Source organism: Macrosteles quadrilineatus, unplaced genomic scaffold (genome assembly GCF_028750875.1).
Source record: "Macrosteles quadrilineatus isolate MER2022 unplaced genomic scaffold, UCM_ALF_1.0 Scaffold_9__3_contigs__length_116548681, whole genome shotgun sequence".
Lineage (NCBI taxonomy): Eukaryota > Metazoa > Arthropoda > Insecta > Hemiptera > Cicadellidae > Macrosteles > Macrosteles quadrilineatus.
In genome coordinates, this window is record NW_026542602.1 from 85263693 (window position 1) to 85285452 (window position 21760).

At 35.6% G+C, this 21760-nt stretch overlaps 1 protein-coding gene across 2 annotated transcripts; it reads left to right on the forward strand.

Moving 5' to 3' along the window:
- Positions 1-1086: 1086 nt before the first annotated feature.
- On the forward strand, positions 1087-20864 carry LOC129003101 (uncharacterized). 2 transcript variants are annotated; one of them, XM_054431336.1, is made up of 16 exons: positions 1087-1252; positions 5670-5802; positions 6786-6934; positions 8902-9089; positions 9827-10011; positions 11433-11566; positions 12041-12154; positions 12621-12807; positions 13719-13843; positions 15637-15932; positions 16513-16642; positions 17197-17728; positions 18485-18709; positions 18999-19165; positions 20035-20257; positions 20652-20864. In XM_054431336.1, the coding sequence occupies exons 1-16, from the start codon at positions 1235-1237 to the stop codon at positions 20852-20854; spliced, it is 3009 nt and encodes a 1002-aa protein (XP_054287311.1). In that variant the 5' UTR covers positions 1087-1234; the 3' UTR covers positions 20855-20864. The 2 variants fall into 2 exon arrangements, with proteins under 2 accessions (XP_054287311.1, XP_054287313.1); XM_054431338.1 differs by lacking the exon at positions 1087-1252 and adding an exon at positions 5177-5227.
- Positions 20865-21760: the final 896 nt, after the last annotated feature.

A 21760-nucleotide genomic window follows, 5' to 3' on the forward strand; every position in this document is an offset into this window, starting at 1 on the left:
CATTCCCGAGCGACGAAATCGTGAGCGTCCCTTCGCCCCTGTCGCGTAAAGTCATGGACATCCGCCGCGATTGGACGATTGGAGGAATAGTGAACGTCTCCTACGTTCACGGCGAAATACCTAGCAATCATTCCGTGATCGCGGAGACATAATTGGCATTGGGCCTATCGTCTCTCGCGATCACATTAAAATCGTGTAAACCATACGAAATTGAAAATAAACTAAATCGTCCCCTGTGGTCGCGATGAAATTGTGAAAGTAGGCTATCACGGAGGAATCGTAGACATATTTCGTGGTCGTTCGACAACAATGCCTCAATATACTAAATTATTTATGTTTTTATGCTCTACAAAATGGTTTGGAAAGAAAATGCTAAATTGTATGTTTTTAGGGTTAAATATGGGAAACCCAATTTTTACCTTATAACACCCCCCACAAACCCCTGTTTCAATAGTACGACCATGCTGGTTCGCGAACTCGTTCGAATAAATGCAGGTACGTTCACACGTGCATACCATATTTCATCAAAATCGGATCATTTGTGCTCGAGTTATTGCGCTAACGCATGCAATTTATGGTCATTTCCCCGGTAAAACATCATCGTTTTCCGCCCTTCGACCCTTTAAAATATCCATGTTATCACCTTTTATGAAATTTTTATGAAATACCTTTTTGTAGCTGCAGTTAATAAAACAGCTGATAGGCCTACAGGTATTTTTTAAAGCAATCTATGTATTTATTTATAAAGGTGTATTACCACGTTTTCTTTGTAACATCTAAAATTTGTTCACATTGATTAACGTACATAATAAATATCTTTAATTTAGTTAAATAACATATTTTATAAATTTAATGTAAATAAATCCGAGTGAAGCTCGGTCTCCTGGTTAGAAAGTATGTGTCAGATTTTTGATATAGTTTATTTTTATTGTTCCTGAAGTTAATTTTCGAGAGCGTACCTAAAATGTCATTCTTCTAGTTTGCTTTTTCAGCAGGCTCGAGTTCCTGCCATGAAGCCTGATAGTTATTCTGTGTTGTTCCGCTCTACTGTCAGCTGATCATTCCTGTAAGGCCGGAGTGAGTTACCAAAGCCATCATGATCGCATGTCAGTTATCAATCGGAAGATAACTCGTCACCCCAGCTCAACTCGCCCCAACCCCTGCGCCCTGCGTGTGATTCTTGCGTGAGCCACAATTCATAAACATTCAGACCGGAGCTGCTGAGAGCCGCGAAATGTCAAAACTATCCAAGGTGAGCCTCTCGTGTTTAATTTCGTGTTTCATATTTTTGTTGTATTTTTATTTTATTTTACTCAATGTTTGTTTTATTTTTACTCTGTGGTAGTTGTTGGACGTAACGTAAAGTTTTGTTTAACTGTATTATATTTTTATTCCATTTTTGGTGTGCTGTTTAACAATGGTTCGCAATGTAGTAATATAATCTTTGACTATCTATATAATTAATACGCTACATGAAACTTTGTCGGTTGAATTCCTCCGCCATCTTAACCGATTTTATCCATTGACGTCTCATTGGAAAGAGCGTGTCGCGTAGATTTGCAAACTGGCCTTACATTTTTTAAAAAGTTCCTTGGGCTCTGCACCAGTATCTTTGAAAGTTACCATGTTATCCTTATGAAGAACATAATTGTTTACATTTTGATCAGCTGTGTATAATTTAATTGCTGTTATTTATTTTTCAATTCAATGAAACGCATTGAGTACTTTTCTTTACTATTTGAGTTTCCCTCTAAGACGGATCGTGTTGGTATCGTTGTTAAATTTGTGTATTTATCGATGTTTTGTGTCGCTATGACGGATCGTGTTAGCATGATTGTAACTCAAATTTGTGCATTTATCGTTGTTTTGTGTAGCTATAATTTGTGTATTTGTTGTTATTTCTTTTAAATGCCTGCGACGCGACAAAAACGAAACTATATACAGGAGACGTAATCGTGATAACGACCGCAGTAACAGAACAGTGGCGCGTAGGCTTAACTAAATTTTCGTTCTCAATTGGCCCTCTATCAATGACCTGTGTTGCCTGTACAGCGAGGCATTTTGAGAAGGAGAAAACCGACCGGAATGCTTTAGGTTTATCAATAACGAAGATAAACATGGACAACCTTTTATGGCTATAAGTCAGGAAATGTTTGTATAAAACATTAAAAAGCAATACCAGGTTATGAAATATGATATAATATTTACAGGAAATGTTGATTACTGTTACCGTATATACATCGTGAGTATCTCCATGATTTACACACCGGTAATCTTTGATTTGACTCTTTAAACTCATTGTAAATATTATGACTGTTATTCGTTTTGAAATAACTCCTGTAATACTTTGCAATTGCTCGAATTCGAGCAACATGTACACTAGTAATTTTATAATATGATAAATATTATGTAATAAGATTATATTATGCAGGTATTTTGACAAAAAGTCGATTGGCTGTAAAGGTCACTGGTCTTTTAGATGGAAGACTAAAATAAGCAAAGTTAAATATTGTACTTTTTCAAAAGCGTCGGGTTGACTATGTAACCCATTTAAACTAATTATAGTGGTTTCGTTTCATATGTTATTATATTTAACTAATTTAAGTGTAATTACAAAGAGTGTTTTTAACCGACTTCCCCACTACCAACAAAAGGAGGAGGTTCTCAATTTGTTTGTGGCAATGTTTTTTTTTTAAAAAAGAGCATTTAATTACCGCACCTTAAAGATCACTAACAGAATGAAAGTCGTTAATATACATGTATAATGTCATTTTTACACTGCATTTTCTATTAAGTCTGTTTTTTTTTTTTTTTTTTGTAAAAGACGAAGCACAAGAAATAAAGTATAAGAGTACGCCTACCACCTACTTTGTGCAAGGAAGTATGTAGCCTAAAATATGTAGGCTACGTGTATTTTTAACAATCAATTGAGGAATTAACTTACGAGGGGAGGGGGGGTCGTGGGCAAATTGGCCATTTTAACAGGGTAATGGGTTAAAATGTCAAAATTCACTTTACAATTGACATTTAATACAGCTCTACAGCCATTAATTTTATTTAGCATCACTGGACCTTTAAAAATGCCCCCTAAAAATAAATGAAAGGCTTGGGGGCGAAGCCCTAATTGAAAAAACCATTATATATATTTTTTTACTTTTTATAACACCCCACAAATTGCAAACATTTGTTGAAGAATGACGGACGAAAATAGATGTTCTAGAGAAACCCGATTGTGGATTTTAGCAAAAAACATTTTTTGAATTTTTTCAGTCCTTTGGCAAAACAACAACAAAAACTAAGCACATATCGTATAATTTACCCTAAAAATTTAAGAGAGAAACGTTAAGTCTACCCCAGTGAACTAAATCTTAACCAATGATATACAAATATATAAAGATGGTTAAGATTTTATATTCGGTAGTCTTTGCATAATTCAAATTCAATTCTTTTACTGTCAACGTACCTATAAAAGCTGTACGGTGCGCCATTTTGTATATATCTGTAGACACACACACAGACACAACACTCTCCCATCAACCTCTCACGTATACTAGCTACACCCTGGGACTGGCTAATGAGGCTTGGCTAACCGTGATGCAAAGTTTATATTCCAAAAGTCACGTGGTCAGGGTAATCACCTGTTCCTATTGTTGTAGCAGGGAGTGTCTGTGACGTCATTGTTAGCTCATCTGGTGTGTAGATAAGTTGAGACATGACGTATAACATGTAGCGTGTTAGTATGAAATTCTTGAATATTGTAGCAATAACTTTTTACAAACAATCAAAATATTGATTAATTTGGGGATGGGCAGTAAATTTGTCGCTGCTGGGATAGTTGCCTATTCAATAAAAAAGAGGAGGATTTGTTTGGGGAACGACTTAAGGGTTGCTTCAAACTACGGTATTTTTAAGCTATTACTGTGCTTATATAACTTAGGTAGTCTGTCTTTCTCACAAAAGATTTTAAGGGTTGGTTAGTGAAATTAAATCAACTCTATGTATATTTTTCAAAGTAAACAAATAGCTACAATTGAAGCTAGCTAATTGCTGTGCTAACCATATAAATCAGTATCGGTAGCTTTAACAATATTTAAAACATATTTAAAAATTAGTTAAAGCTTATCATAATTTAGATTGTTTGTAAACACACGGTTCCAAAGACTCATCATATAAAATTGCAATATTATTTATGACATTACTAGAAAAGATCAAGAATGCGATACTCAAGACTAGAGAATGTTCAGGATAAACATCGATTTGTACTTTCACAATAGCGTTTTGTTTCTCTAAAATCTTAACAGTTATAGTTTGGTACAGTTTTTTTTAGTTTGCAAACGACAGGTTAATCTTTTATTGACACCTAGTAGTCGTAATCATTGTAGGATAGTTTGTTGAGGATAATTTGTGTAGTGTTATAGGCTAAAAGATTGAGTTTGATTTGACTTTGGATAGTAACAATTTCGAATATTAGAACATAAACAGTATGGATCAAAAACGATAAACAAATGACGTCATTGTACTAATTTGACCGAATGTCCATATTAATAGCCGTAATAAAGTTGAGCCGTAACAACTAGTTTGTCCATGTTTGAGGTTTGACAGTTCCATTCCAAAAGTTATGAAAAACACATGTTTACTGTTGATCTTATAACGATGTTTGTTGGTTGCTTGTGTTGTTACCAAACGACTAGGCTTCATCACAAACAAATAATTGCTCAGGATTGAGACGAGGGATTCAGGGATTTTGTATCAGATACATAGACACAAACAACATAGAACAAGCTGGGCGTGTTTGGGCGCGTCTCATAAACAGTTATTTTGGATAATTATATAAACGGTTTGTTGAAGGAAAAAATACTAGCTCATTAAAAACATCACGAGCTTACCTCTGTAATAATTGTCTGTTTCTGTAAAGCGAAAACAGTAACCATAAATCAATACATTTAGTTCGTTTGTGCAAAGCAAAACACTTTTCAACACAACCAAAACAACCAGACCGCTATTGCTGGTATGTTTGTGCGTAAACATTGTCCTCTTGATTCAAAGACGATCGTTGACAAATCAGTTGTTATCAGTAACAAAACCACCAAGGCCTGGTGCTACAAAGAGACGGTGATCGAACCGGAAGTGTAGGAAGTGGGGAGTCGACCGGAAACAGCACCATTGTTGTGTTGGATGTAGGATGCAACAGTACGCTAACCTGCTGATTGGATATTTTCTCTGATAAGTATGTTTTATCACAAATAATTTTCGTTGCTTTAGTGAGAATAAAAATAAACGTTAATAATAGTGAAAAGGACTTTTTTGAGGTTCTAGGAAGAGGGATTTTCCAAGTATATATTTAGGCCCAAGCTAAAATTTGTACCAGCCCCGTGTTTTCAGTAAAATAATAGTAATTTGATATAGGTAATTCAATCCATTTTATGTTTATGAAAGGCATACAGTAATTTACTTGGTTGTATTTTTTTTATGTCATTGAAATAAAATGATTTCAAAATAGTTGAAGATTTTTATACATGTAGGCCTATGTCATTTTATATATTTGATCTGTAATAATTCAACCCTAAGAGTGTTTCATGCAATCAATATCATAATGTGTGATAAACTTTATGAATTAACTTTGTCTTCAAAATGAAATTATTCAATGATATTATATTATTTATTGGCAGGGCATGGGACATGGAATCAGCCGCAGAAAGAAGGAAACAAATTTGTATCTACCGAATTGTGAGCTGACATTTAGCTCTTCTCAGCTCACTTTCCTCAACTACCACCTCTCTGACCAGCTGACTAACATATCAGGTGACTTGACCATTCATCTGTTTTTAAAAGATACCTTAGAAAAAAATCAGAAAATTCAATTTATAAAATACAATACAGTACAGTATGAAGTCACTTTATGGTGAATTACACACTTTACTATTGTTACAAATGAGAGAGTTGATTTTGACACAAACCAGCATGAATAAAATAACAAAATAATAATATACTAACGCTGGAAAAGAAATCTTTCAGTGCAAAGGAGAATCATACATCCAGGGGTGTCCAGATGGGGTTTGACAGTGGTGCAAGGTGCAAGTGCTCCGTTGGGATTTTGAAAGGGGATTTTACGAGAAGATTTTATTTTACACATTACCATTAATAATGTATTAAGTTAAGTTTTTAAAATTTAAATAATTATAGGTACCAGTATAGCTTACTAAATGGTTTGATAAATAGAATTCCACTAATTTGGGGTTGTAGGGTTTAAAATAAACTTCTTCTCAGCTAGTCAATTTTAAATTGAGAATCCGCAAAAAGAATTTTTTTTATGTCAACATTTTTGGAAGACAGGTCAATATTTATGTAATGTGCAGTTGCAGCAATTAAATTTACCAGCTTTAGAAACGTTAGATATATCATAGAAATTAGGCTATATGTCATGTATGGAGGCTACAGTAAAACATCTTACCTAATTATATTAGTTTTAATTACTAGATTGTATAATGCCAAATTATTTTAGTTATCAAACAAGTAAAGAGAAATATGATTGCGAATCAGTCCCCCCTTTAAGTGCAGATGATGAATGTACACTATATGGATAACGTTAAGTAAGAAAAGTGTTTAAATTCCTCTTCCCAAAATTACCTAAGCATTCTAAAATCCTTAAACTGTATTGCAAACTCTCTGCTGGCTCCTCACTTTCCACCTGGGCCTTTAACATTGTTGTTCCACCCCATCCCATAAAGCTAGTATATTGGGTATTCTAATACAGTACTGTATACAAGTATTGTTGTATTTACAAGCTGATCTCCGCTGTGATCCTCACCATGACAGTTCTATAGCCTTGGTGGAGAGACTCATGCAGAGACTGTTGTGTGGAGTAGGCACTCTAGATCCGAGGTTCAGCTCCAAGTTTCTCATAAACCTGGACCCTACTAGACCTTCCTCTAGGGTAAGTCTAGTGATGTCAAATATGTGGTTAAACTATCAAGTGGTGGATTAATCGCTAAGGATGACAATGTGTATTTATATATTTATCATAAAATATATGAAAAATTGTTTTTATTACTCTGTACTGAAAGTTAGTTGTTCTCAATAACAGCTTATTTAGAAAAAAATGTTTCCCAATATATATTTATATACAAATGTGTCATTGGCACAATAACTCGAGCAAAAATGATCCGATTTCGATGAAATTTGGTACAAACATGTAAAACTACGTTTATTCAAACGAGTTCGCAAACCAGCATGTTTGGATCATGGGAACAGGGTTTTATGGGGTAAAAATTTGTTTTTCCCGTTTTTGACCCTCAAAGCATAACATTTCCCAATATAACTCTAGACCATTTTGAAGAGTTTAAAAAAACAAATAATTTAGCGTACGGTATTGAAATGTATATATATATATATATATATATATATATATAATTTTGTGTTTTAGCGAATTTCCCATATAGGGAATAAGCTATTACCGTAGTACTCATGGTAAGACCTGGATGCGGGACCGATTTTTTTTTTTCGTTTTGAGGTCCCTAGAGGCCAAAAACACCATCCGTTCAAATTCATATATATACATTTTAATAAATAATTTTACTTGGGTACTAAGTTTATTAATGTTTAATCTTTATTTATATACATATATATATTTATATATTTATATATATATGTGCCGTCAGCACGATAACTCGAGCAAAAATGATCCGATTTTGATGAAATTTGGTACAAACGTGTAAACGTACGTTTATTCGAACGAGTTCGCGATCCAGCATGATCAGACCATGGGAACGGGGGTTTACGGGGGGGTTTTATGGGGTAAAAATAGGTTTTTCCCATTTTTGACCCAAAAAACATAAAATTTAGCAATTTCTTTCCAAACCATTTTGTAGAGCTTAAAAAAACAAATAATTTAGTATATTGAAGCGTTATTATGCGCCTAATGGTTACGGAGAAAATTCCAAAAAATTGTAAATTTCAAATTCCCATGTTATTCTTATGGAGAATAAGTAAACTGTTGTAGTTTGCTTGTTTATGAACATATTTTGATCAAATTTGGAAAATGTTTTTATTTCTTACTAACTATTAATATTTTTAAGTAGACATTTCTGTGTAAATCCAATTAGTCAAATGGAAATTCGCTTAGTCTGCAGGTTTGCTGCGGCGGGGGTATTTGTATAGTTATTGGTTATGATGAAAATTTAAAAAAATTTAAATTTAAAATTCCCATGTTATTCTTACGATAAGTAAACTGTAAACTGTTGCAGTTTGCTTTTTTAAGAATACATTTTGATCATACTTGGAAAATCTATTTCTTTTATACTAAGCTAAAATTATTTTACTAAAAAAACACTTCATTACCTTCCCAGATGCAGCAAACCTAGGTACTCATTAAAACTAAATGTTATTGAAATATATTTGATCAAAAATCAAATCAGGGAAATGGAAATTCCCTTAGTCTGCAGGTTTGCTGCGGCAGAGGTCTAAATATAAATAGAAACAAACAAGGCTAGTTTTGCTGTGTTTTTAGTATGGTGTGTGGTTTTTTGTGTCATAATGAAAGGTGTAAAATTGTTTATAACTTGTATGGTACTAAAAGTGATTTTCTGGTAATTTCTCCAATGATTCTTGTACAAGGTGTAGCCGAGTGGAACTTTTTACCCTCATTTGCTCAGTTTTGCCTCACACAGTCACTGTGAAATTTAAGGGCATGCCGCTTTAGTTCCCCTTTGGTACTTGTAAAGAAACATATAACCTTTTTTAGAAACATAGAGCTACATGTGCTACAATGTGTTACATAATAATATATAAAATAACATCAGTACCCCTCACATGAGTTAAACTTTTTTTGCTTATTTAGCACTCACTGTTATTCTACTTTTCCTTGAAAAAGATTGTGTTGATTGATTGTCCTATGTTCACCAGAATCTGAACTACTTGGTTCGTCTGGACAATCTAAGCACTCCTCTGCTGTATCCTCAAGACTCTGAACAGTTGACGTGTTCAGTCCTACAGGCTGAAGGAGGGCCGCAGGGGTTCGCCAAGATACGACCTTCCGGCTCTCAGCTACAGGACTGGGCGGAGTTCATCAACAACAACGGATTCTTACGGAGGTAACTTCTCATTAGCTCTCTAGAGAGTGAAGCATATGTTGAAGTAATGGCAAAGAAATATAAACAAATGAAAATGTTAGAATTTTGTTTGGATACCGTAGCAGCCTTTACCTTAAAGAAGCTTTAAAATTATAATTCACACTTTACACATACAATAAATAAAGTTGCATTAGTAAATAAACCAATGGGAAGCAATTAAGCTGGTCTAGTGGTAGAGCATGTACTACAGTATGTACTAGTCTTATGTACTACAACGCTCACGGTGGAGGAAGACCCTGTGCCCTTTGTGATAGGAATTTCCGCACAGCGCTCGCCATTCGGGCTCTTCCTTGCTCGTCACTAGTATATTTCCATCTCAACATACCAGAGCTGGAAGCGCACATCCCATAAGCTTGTTCCCTATGTAGGCCTACATTATGTCTCTGTGGTCTTACCAAATATTCAAAGAACTAAGTCAGTTGATATATCAGAGGTCTACCCCCACCTGAGAACTTTGATAGCCAAACTCATAGTTAGCCATTCCAGTCTGGGGAGTCCTGTTACTGATATGTATGTCTCAGGCGTCACTTTTGTTTTTGTGCAGTAGAGTTTGATTACAATTAGCCAATCAATGCTATAGTCAACCTTCAAGTACATCACAAGTATGTTGATAGCTTTTCTTTATCCAAAGATATATGTACCAATGCTAATTTCTACTTGTTAGTTTTTTAAACAAATGTTTGAACCTTTTAAATTAGAGACAAGGTGCAAGAGAGATTTGTAGAGTTACTAGCAACTGCTGCTTCTCGTTCTTCTCTGCCTGAACCACCAGACCGCATTGATGAGTCTCGCCTGTGTGGAGCTGCGGGTAAAGTTGTTGATCCTGAGGTGGCCTTCTACCTGGCCAGTTCTCCGCCACAGAATCAGTTCTATTTTGGAACAGGTAAACTTCAAAGTTAGCTGCTAAACTTTAAAACATTATTACTGATAATTCATAATAAGATCGTAACACTTGTTCTAAATAAGCCAGATTGGTGTTCTATTTTTGCAACAGTCCGCAAGACCAATGAGAGCCTAACGATTTCATTACCAGTGGCTTCTTTTTGAGATTTTTCTTGTACTAAATTGATTACAATTTTCTATCAGTCTATATTAGAAACTTAAATTCAACTTTGTCAAAGCCTACAAGAAATAGCAGGGATAGTAATGTAATACACATTACATTTGGTTACCTTGCTTCTTTGGCCTCATGAGGAGCTGCCCCATTTCAGTCTTGGGGGAGTAAGCATTTGGTGTAATGAGTTAGACCATGAAAATAGCTTGTCTTGATATAGCCTAGGAGGGTTAGACCATGAAAATAGCTTGTCTTTATATAGGATATGGCTGATGAGCTAAGTAACAAAAGTGAAATTTGAGGATTGAAGAACTATGTCATAACTCAATTATATTCCACTAAGATTACAAGATGTAGCCTATTTTAGGTTGACAATAATTTTTGAATGTATGTCTACATTTTACTTAAATATTTTTTTTATATTCTGCTTTGCTGATATTAAACTTTACCTACAATGTTGATAAAAATGGATGTTTCAGCTGGTTAAATGTTCCTATCTCAAATATAAAAACAGAACTTGAAGAATACACACCATTGTATCCCTTGTAGTATATACAAGCTGCTATACCCGTGCTTTGCAACGGGAAGACAATGTGACCTAGAGAGCTATTCAAGTGATGCTGATGTGTGTTTTAAAATACAGCAACTCTATGATTTAGTTTGAAAATATAAACTGATAAAGTGTAATCTTACTTTCAAACCCCTACTTTTGATGTTAATAGATCCAAAAGAACATACCTCCATACGGACACATACCTTAGCATCAATTTCTTCATATTGCTGCTTCATGAATGACATGTTTTACCATAATTCTTCAATTTTAGTCAAGCCTCTTTCCATGTAGCTTACTATATAAATTACAAAATAAAAACTTTGAGCAATACTTAAACAAAACTTATACAACCTTTCTTTAAAACCAAACACAACCCTCCTCAATCTTAATTTTTCTAGTAAATAAACAAACACCAAATTGAATTATATCATTTGAACTTTGGAAATATGCCTGGGGTAGCCCTTTGGAAATTAGCCTGTGGGGCAGATCCCTTAGGAAATTTGTCCATATCAATACTTTTCGGCAAATCTACACACTAAGCTTTATTTTGATGTGCCATATATATTTTTATTTGGTAAATGACCTTAACCGTTTACATAAAATTTGATTGTATCACTTTAATAATATAATAGATGTGTAATGTATCTGTGTCTATGCACACAAAAAATCTTATAAACATCTTCCTGGTACCTTTCAGCTGAATGCCATCGGCACAGTTTTCCAGACCCACGGGAGTTCCGTTTGGCCATAGTTGAGGGAACACCCTGTGTGAGGCTAAGGGTTGGTCTGCTTCCTCCTCATTGCTACTCCACTTCTGAGGAGGATGTTCAGGTTAGACACCTGCTTAGAGGCTAAAAAATCATTTGAATTTGTAACTTTAATTATTTACCATATCAGTTATCAATTCTTTAAGGTAGCGAAACACACTTCAAGTATTTTTAGTTTAATATAAATGCAAGAGATGATCTGTGCAGCTTTGCTACTGACTAATAAGCTGTTTCTATTGCCACGGTTATTTATATAAAACCCAATGATCAAGGACAGCTGGGGCAAGATTTGAACCATCGAAATTCTAAATGATGCTAAGTTTTCTTGTGACCTGTAAATTATTATGTGGTGTGGGTACTTTGACCTCTTAGCTCCCCAGCTCTTATAGATGAAAGAAAACTGTTTGAGGAATTTATGAAATCAAAAACTCTGACAATTTTATTTCTCATGGTAAATATGTTTTTAATACTCTTAGTTTTATACAGCTACTGAACATTTTTTAAGATTGTGAGTTGACATTGATGTTTCTGTCTATAGGTTACCCTGACGCTTGGCATCGGCTTCACAGGATGGCCTCAAAATTGTGACTTCCCCAGCCGAGTACCTCTATATCATGTGGACGCTCTGCTTTACCATCAAGCTGCTACTTTGGTAACTACTCAAATTTGGCCTACCAATAGTAAAATTAGAGTTTTCTCTGTATGTTGGAGTTATGTTATGACTAGTTTGTCTATTTTACACTGTAGGGAAGTAAAAAAAGACAATTTTTTTATTTATATTTGTGTGTAAAAACATGAAATAATAAAAACAACTGCCTTTCACAGAACTTTTTTATTAAAATCATTTTAGGGTTGTGATTATTACCTATTGCTTTTTTAAATAAGGAAGCAGTCTCACTTCGGTCTAAGTTGAAACACATCATCATTATGTATTGGTTATACCTTTGTATACACCACAGCTATAAATTATAACTATAAATTCAAAACCGTAGGTAGAATTTTAGCCTTTTGAAGCCAATATGTTAGAAAGTTAATTAAAAAAAAACATGCATGCACCTAGATAAAGTATGTTTATACCAGAGAGCTATATTATTGATACAATTGCTTGCACATTTGAGGGTTTCTACCTGGTCCCAGCGCCACCCCATCCCACTACTCGGTGTGATGACCGCGCAGCTACATGGCAGTTCAGATTCCCGGCCGCAGAGTGTGCTCTGTTGACTCACTATGCAGCACACAGCACGCCCGCACGTGTACTGGCCGTCCTCAGAAGTTTACTCTGCGATCTACGCAGGACCACCAACGGTTAGTTGCCTGACTTAACTGCTAGTATTATTTATATATTCAGAAATTCTGTTGAACAAAATTTAGGAACTAACCTCTATAGTAACTCTATAGTAATTCTACTTTTAAAGGACATTTGGTTCTGTATCTATCGTACAGTTGAATATATTTTTTTTCATAATGGAGAAATATGTATTTATGTTTTTGTTTGCAAAAGAAATAGAAAGTAAATTTTTGACCATTGTTACCTAGAGAAGTACTGATTGCATATTATACAATTCTAAAGTCATAAGTATTTTTTCATGTTGCATGATAATTTGATGCCTAGTATTGGATTTTGTTGTCAATAAAGCACTTGTTCAATACCTATTTCGCTTTTGCTTTGTTTACAGGAATCCATAAAAACTACAACAATGACACACATTGTAAAATAGTTTTCATTACTCTACACACGAAAGTACACTTTCTAAACGTAAAATGAGCTAAGAAAATGGGCTATTCCCGCTACTGCACAGCAAAATTACATAGCATTAACTTTCTGTGCATTTGTGCTGGTACACGGAAAGTATGGGATTTTGCAGTGCAGACCGATCAGCTGTTGCACTATTTGCTGTTGCATTGTGTTTTGTACCTCGACATAAGCACGAAAACTCAGTGTTATGAGTTCGGTTTTTTTCTTGATACTATTTTGAATAAACAAAAATATTCATTTTGTTTACAAGAGTTTTTAGATATTCTAATGATGAAAAATAATGTTCAATACTCGTCTCAAGAGTGCCATTGTAGGGCTCGATAGTTTTTTTTTTTTGGAAATGCAATTTCTCCCCGCAATAAGAATCTCTCTTTAAATGCCGAAATGGTTACTGAATGAAATGTTTACAGTAGTAATTTTCGTTAACATTTTATACTTAATCATTTAATGTGTTTTAAAGGTGGTCAGGTGATCAGTGACTACATGCTCAAAACACTGCTTTGGTTCCGACTGGAGGAAGACAACGGTTCGTTGATTGGCATCCTACAGGACTGGGACCACGACAAACTGTCCTTTCACGTCCTGGTAACCAAACCTTACTAGCTATCATTGAAAATTTAACATAATTTTGTAGGTAAACCTATACACAGACTAAAACAATTATGTTTCATTACAAGTACTAAGAGTGGCATTTTCCGGTGTACGATCGAGTTTCATGTGTGAGGGAAAGCCAGAATCAAGAACATCAAATCTGTTGTTGGAGGTGAAGCCGAGTGAGGATGTGAATAATTGGAGCGAGTGCTGGAAAATCACTTTTAATACATGTTTGACTCTTTTAAATAAAATCAAAAATACAAAAAAAACTTATATAATGGAAAACTTTGTAAAATTAAAATTATCAAGCAAAAAAATCACCAGGCTATGTTTAATCTTTATTAGAAGGGCTTTTGTAACCTTTTGAAGCTTTTGTTCTTCTAATTGTCAGACATACGTTGGAGGAAGCTTAAACTCGCACTATGTTAAAAACCACCAAAACTAGCTTTATTAATTTATTTTAACATTTATTTAGATTATATTCTTAAATAATAAAAACAGCTGATTTAAACTTTTTTAAGTTAAAGAAACGCTCAAATGTGCAAAACTGAGCAAATGGAGAACTGATTGAGAGCAAGCAAAAGTAAATTTAGAGCATAAAAGGGGAAAAAATCTGCTGATTATTTTTCACTTTCTCTCAAATTATATTGTTTAAGTGCTAAAAGCAACAATTTGTTATACAATATATACAGGGTGTTGAAAAAGTCTTAACACACCCTAAAATAAATTAAACGGCGTAAGATCAAATTTTGCAACTTCAACATATCATTTGATGACTTTCCTAGCTTTTTGCAAGACATCAAAATTTTGCCCCCCTCCCCCTTTAAGGGTAGATAGGGGTAGCTAAAATTTTCAAATATAAAGGCCCATGTTGTGACCCCTCAGCAAATTTGAACTCAAACGGTTTACCGAGTCAAAAATGACAGCCGTTCAAAGATATATTGAATCTGCCATTTTGAATCTTTGAACGGCTCTAATCTTTTTACTCAGTTTTGTTCTTTTTGAGGTTGAGCTCAAAATTGTGGCATTGTACTCTACAAATTAAGACCTTTAATTTGATGTGCATATTGACCTATCCATACTTTTATGATTTTCCTCCGACTTCAGTGGGCCACCTCCATGTGTACGCTACGCATAACTGAATTAGGGGTGTTAAAATCATACACGTATGGATAGGTCCATATGCGCATCAAATTAAAAATCTTAATTAGTAGAATACAATGCCACAATTTTGAGCTCAAAAGAAAACTGACTAAAAGATGAGAGCCGTTCAAAGATTCAAAATGACAGATTCAAGATATCTTTGAACAGCTGTCATTTTCGACTCGGTAAACCGTTTGAGTTCAAATTTGCGGTATTATATTCTACTAATTAAGACCTTTAAAATGAGGGGTAACAACATGGGTCTTTACATTTGAAAATTTTTAGCTGCCCTTAAGGGGGAGGGGGGGAAAATTTGTATTTCTTGCAAAAAGCTAGAAAAGTCATCATACAAACACACCCATAACACACCCAAAACGGTATAAGATAAAATTTTGCAACTTCAATATATCAGTATATTATACTGATATATTGAAGTTGCAAAATTTTATCTTTTGCCGTTTAATTTATTTTTGGGTGTGTTAAGACTTTTTCAACATCCTGTATATGCTGGGCTATTATCATACAGTTAACAATCAATTAGCCTTGCCATAATTATTTATTTGTTTGTATTTTATAGAAAAAATTATACTTTCTATATGGAGTTAGGAATAAAACATTATCAAAGCCCTTTTGATTCATAGGTAATCCTGGACCAGCTGATCAATGGCTTACGAACACAGCGTCACAGGTCGTACTGGTTCCCTTGGTTCAACGTGATGTTGAGCGCTCCTGGTGGTGGGACCATGCATTACACGGAGGAAGACTACAGCCATGACGCGGAGCTGTTGGTTAGCCTGTTGCATCGTCTGCACGAACATTCTCATCAGCCTCTCCTACCGTCCCTGCACACCCTGGAGCCCTGGCAACTGCTGGACTCCCGTCTCATTGGCAAGTGGCAAGACGTCCTCATAGCACTAGCCCCACCTTCTGCCACCAGGTAGATATCCCACTTTTAATAATATATTTTTTATCATGCCTCTTTCCCAGGATTATTTATGCCATTATTGGGTTACAACATTATCACTTATAAAATCCATTGGGTGAATGGCGAGATTTGAACCCCACGCTCCACCACTGGACCAGCTTACTTCCCACAGTTAGACACTATGTGTGCTATGTTGTGATAAACAGTCTCGGTGATAGAAAACCCCAGAGAATTTGTGAAAAGTTGATCTCCTAAGTGTTGATTTTTTGTAAGCTGAGTGGTTATTGTTCTCCCATAGCAATCAGTTGCCAATTGAATTCTGAGAAAAGGTCGCTTATTTGATGGCTCTAACTAAACTATACCCAGCTGCCTTTAATCGGACTGAATTAATATACAAACTATATTAGCAAGTCTAAAGTTGGTTTAAACCAGAGTTATAAACAAAATGCTTTTATACATTATTTGCTTACAACAAAAGTGTTACATAGACCCACTAATAGTAACAATATTTTAGAGTAGGCTCTCTGCATCTTAGTAACTTCAACATTATATGTATATGTAATATTATGTGATACTGTGTAATGTTTAACAGATCACGCAGACTAGGGTTTGTGTCCGGCCACAACAGTGCAGCAGCTTCACAATACTCCACAAGACAACTGGAATATGTGAGGCTCATCTTGCGAGGCATGCTCACTGTACGAGCACTCACGCTCTACCAAGTGAGTGTACAACTAGTACAATCAATATTTCCTTGTCCTTGTCATACATTACCCTACATGCATTTTAAGCTAAAGATACTATTTGAAATTTACAAACATCCTGGAAAAAATAGTACAACAAATTATTCAAAAAGAGTGAATTGGTCTTTTCTGTATATTATTCTCATCATTTTGCTATACGTGCAACCCAACGTTGAAAAATTGTGAAAACGATCAGTGTAAACAAGAAATCTTTAACTATTACCTTTTTTGTTGCCTGTAAGAAGAAGTTTGTTTATCACCCTATACAAACGTCTAGCTCAACCCTATACAAACGTCTAGCTCAACCCTATACAAACGTATTAATCATCTAGCTCAAGAACACATGCAAAAAATGTAATTCAAGTTCAACTAATGTCATTCAAGTTCTTGAACCTGGTATGAGAAAAAAAATGACCATGTGCATGCTATTGCATCGACAGATCAGGATTTTCAGTCTTATTGGCAGTAAATTGTTCTGGAATCTAAATAGTGAAAACTTTGAACTTGCAATTGTCATGCATCATCTTTTACAGGGTCAACTTTTCCCGAGTCTGTTCAACAACAACAACAACAACACTATTTCTGACACAGTTGAATCATCAGAGGATCTTATATACCTCCTCTCATCGATCTTGGATCAAGCGAAAATTCTTCATTCGTCAAAGAAAAGTGATTTTAAAGCTAAGAGGTCAGTAAAGTCGTATTCACGTGTACCAAAAAGAGACTCTGGCAAACATCTTGATTCTTACGAAACAGCCGTATCAAAACTGACTGATGAAGTCAGGAAATCTACATCAAGCGATTTGTCAGTGGACTCAGTTTTAGTGAAGGAGTTACTAAAGTGGCTTTACCACGGAATGGACACTGATCGTCGACACCTTTCGCCCATCTTGAGACCTTTCCTGAACCGACTATTTACAGTCTCTCATGAAAGTTGTTGGCACATCGAGGAGTGGAAAAGGAGACAGGAAAATCAAGAACTGTTCGCACTCGGTAGATTTTCCAAACTTGTGGTGGAAGACGGGCTGTCACCAAGGGATGGGATTGCGGACGCTATTCGAAAAGGTAAATTTAGTACTGATTTTCTCAAAATGTACCTTATTATTTCTTAAGTTTTCCTTGTTATATTTATTTCTGTGACTAAAATACATCTGGGAAATTATTTTGACATGAAGCTTCAAATGGAGACATACATAATTATTTCCCACTTAATACCATTTTTATGTTAAACTTAAGATGATTGACAAAATAAAAATAGTTATAAAGTACCTTGTCCCTTAACACGTTCGCTGGTGAGTGGTCCAAATCGCCTGGTGCCGGCTGAGCGCCAGGTGCTGCGTGGTTGTGAGATCGGCCGTTCCCGTGATTAAACTTTGAACAGTCAGTGTGAGCTCAGCCATTGACGCGGAACGTTATAGTCGTTGCCAGCCTGTAGCTTAGAATGCGAGCTTTATTTTGGTGTAGGTTGGTAATACAATTTTCCATAAAATCCCGTCTGGCAATGCTTTTGTCCCAGTTTTGGGGATATTCTCTCTTCGAGTCACATTACAAAGACACTGGCTACGGATCCAGTCAGTGTTGCTACCCTTGGGTGTTTCAGGGAACTAAGTCCACTCTCGGGGTAACGCAGCACAATCACCACTGCTCTTTTGTGATTAGTCACACTGAAATATCACTTCACAGTCATTGGCGAGCGCCTGTTTGATGTATGTGACAGTGAATGTGTTAACGAGTAGAACAACGCTTGTGTTAACTTGCTAAATACATTCACAACATTTTTGTCTTGCAAATCATTAAAGAGTGGTTGATGATTGTTGCTAGGATGGCTGTGGGCGGAGCGTGTGATAGACTCAGCAGCCAATCACAGTGAGGGGGTAGAGCTTGTGTTTACCCCCTCCCCTGGTCGAGTGCTGAGGTACAGAGTAAGGCTGCATCAGCAGAGCTCCAGCTTCAGCACAAGGAGTCTTGGAAGAAATATCAGCTTCAGCAAGTCAGACCGGAAACTTAACTTCTCTACACTTCCTCGACACACCAATGGTATAAAAGGTACTTAAAATGTTACATGCAGACTATATATTGGTTGTAAGTAAAAATTATATAATATATACTTGACACCCATTAGTTCTCAATAAAAACCTGTTAAAAAGTTTTCCCGTACAGAAAGTTTCTAATTTTGGTTCATTTGAAATACTAGAAATGATTGATTTAACATGTCTCCTTAGTCTCAAGTCAAAGAAAAAGAGTACACCAGTGTTTGTGGGTTGTAAGGTAAATCAAACTTAATTGTTTTTGGGTTTCATTCAATCATTTTATCGGTTTCATTTGTTTGCTCCAGAGCTCTTGAAGTCCAAGCAGGACAGTACAGATACATTTGACTCTGTTCATTGCCAACTCAGGTCATCCAACCCGATAGCAAACGCTGTTGACTCTCAAAGACGCTACGGCACTCATCGTGGGATTGGCAGCATTGTTGAAGCTCTCATCACACTCAACAAATTCTCAGTGAGTGCTCAAAGTCTAACTGCATTACAGAACACAATTTTTTTCCAACCACATGATTGTAAAACTATAATTAAACCTGCTTGGAGTATGTCTAAGCTGTAACCAATTAAATCAGTTCATTATTGAAATGAAATCATATTCTGGAACTGGTTTTCTCAGTCATGGAATAGTTATTTGTGTACCAAGAGCACGTCAGTGCCCCTCAAGAACTGTAGATGGAATCACGAAGCTTTAGCCGAGAGTAGCCATACATTTTGAGAGCAGCGATGACTGTTTGTTCTTGTAATACACAACATTTTTTCCTACCACCATAATTAACTTATTATAACACACAGATTGACTTTTTAATTGTATATAAAATGTCATTTTTAAGTTATGTTTGGTTTTTTAGTATATTATTTGCAAACAGGATGTTTAGTGTTTTATTGAGACGCGATCAGTGAAATCAGCTGATTTAGCGAGTGGAAATGGAATGATAAAAACAAGTTGTTTTACGATGTATATAAGGATTTTTTTGTTTGAATAACAGTTTAAACTCACCTAATTTAAAAAAAATTTCAACTGTAGCCTTTTGTAGCAAAAATTTTAGTTTTTAAATTCACAGTTCATGGGAAAAATACCTCGTATCACTAGACCTCTATGTGTTGTATGCCCTTTGTTATGCTTTGTTTAAGATTATATGACTGATTTTTGTATATTTTACACTAAACAGGTTAAACATCTAAATCTACACAGTAGAAAGAGAAACTTTTGAACAATATTTTTTCCTTTTATTAATTTAACTGCACCTTTATACATCCTAATTTTTAAAATTAGGAAGAAGTACTCTCTATGACAACTTGCAAATCATCAGTCTAAAATCTGACCAGGTTCTACAAGAAGTGTCTAACCTATTACCAGAGGATGAGCGAGCGCAGGTGTTGGATGACATTCAGCGAGTGAGCAAAGTACGGCGGAGGGGGAAAGGTCGAGGTAGAAGGGGAGGGGGGCAGCCCACACAACGCTACACTCCCCTACAACCACCTACTACATGCTCATCTGAGAACTCAGAGTGGTTAGCTGAACTGCCATCTACCAGTAAATCACTCCTAGGTAAATGAAATTGCCATAGTTGTGGACGATTCTGTTACACTACCACTACCACTATGGTTGTTTCAGGTTTAAATGTTAATTATCAAAATCTTGTTTAGAATTTAAGCTATTTTAGAAGGGTTGTGACCTTTATGTACCATTAGACATCATTATGTGTATTAAATAAATTTATATGAATTTGTTCTATTGGTTTTATTCTGTAAATATTTTCCTCAGAATAAAATAATATATATTTGTTATACATTGCTGTTAATTTGGCTTGTTTCAAACTTACTCCTTTAAGATTCAACCTCATCACATGTCCTACACAGTAAATATCTTGTTTTAGATAACTCTGTATGTCTAAAAGCTATCTACTACGTTACTATAGTTTATAATGTCAAATTTATTTCAGGGACTTGTCGTGAAGCGAGGCAGAGGCAGGGACATACTTTAATTTACAATTCCACCTTCTTTGAACCCTCTTCTCCACCGAATCCTCTGGGCCAACCTCTTCTTCGGCTTACCCCTGACAATAGACTCACCCTGGAGACCTCTCACGTTCACCACAACAAGATCAAGCGAGCTCATAATAAGGAGATGGTCACAAAGCTATGACTACTCATCTTTTAATAAAAAGTATCCCCAATACTTGTTTTGTTGTAAATAAATTATTTTTCTGAAATGTTTCTTTAAATGATGTATTTTCCTGAAACAACCCTATAAAAGTAATTAACAACTATAAGTGTGTTATACAGGGTGGCGCAGATGGATCGGGTGGTTTTAAAATACTTGTCAAACTGTCAATTTTAAAGGACGCATTCTTGGAGTCGGTCCTTGAGGTTCCGCATTGCTCGCTCAAGCACATCACCAGGAATTGATGTGATTTCGCTGTGAATTGAAGCCTTCAACTCCTGAATGGTCCGGGGTTTGTTCATGTGGACCCTTGCTTCAGGAGTTGAAGGCTGCAATTCACAACGAAATCACATCAAATCCTGGTGATGTGCTTGAGCAAGCGCTGCGGAACCTCAAGGACTGACTCCAAGAATGCGTCGCTCGAGAAGAAAGGCATTTGATGGATGTAATTTAAAAAAACTAACTTAACTAATTTTTGTCAATAAACTTCCATTGTAACTACACGTTTTGCACTTTATTTCAATCCAATACCTTTTAAATTGACAGTTTGATTTTAAAACCACCCAATCCATCTGCGCCACCCTGTACAGTCATGGTGAAAGTGATGCATCCATCTATCCATCTAGATTCTAACTTATATACAGTGTACTAAAAACAATAAGGGTGTTCTCTGTAACATCCCTTTTCCAGCCATCATACTTAACCGATTTCTACAATTGACGTGCCATTTTAAAGTCAATGATCTAGCGAAGGGACAAATGGTAAAGAAAAGGGTCCTTTCATTTAGAGCTTTGCGCAGTGGCAGCGACAGCGGGGGGGGGGGCGAGTAACAGCCAGGAGAATTCGTGAAATTTTACCGGGACAACGACCAAGGCCCGCGACAATGTG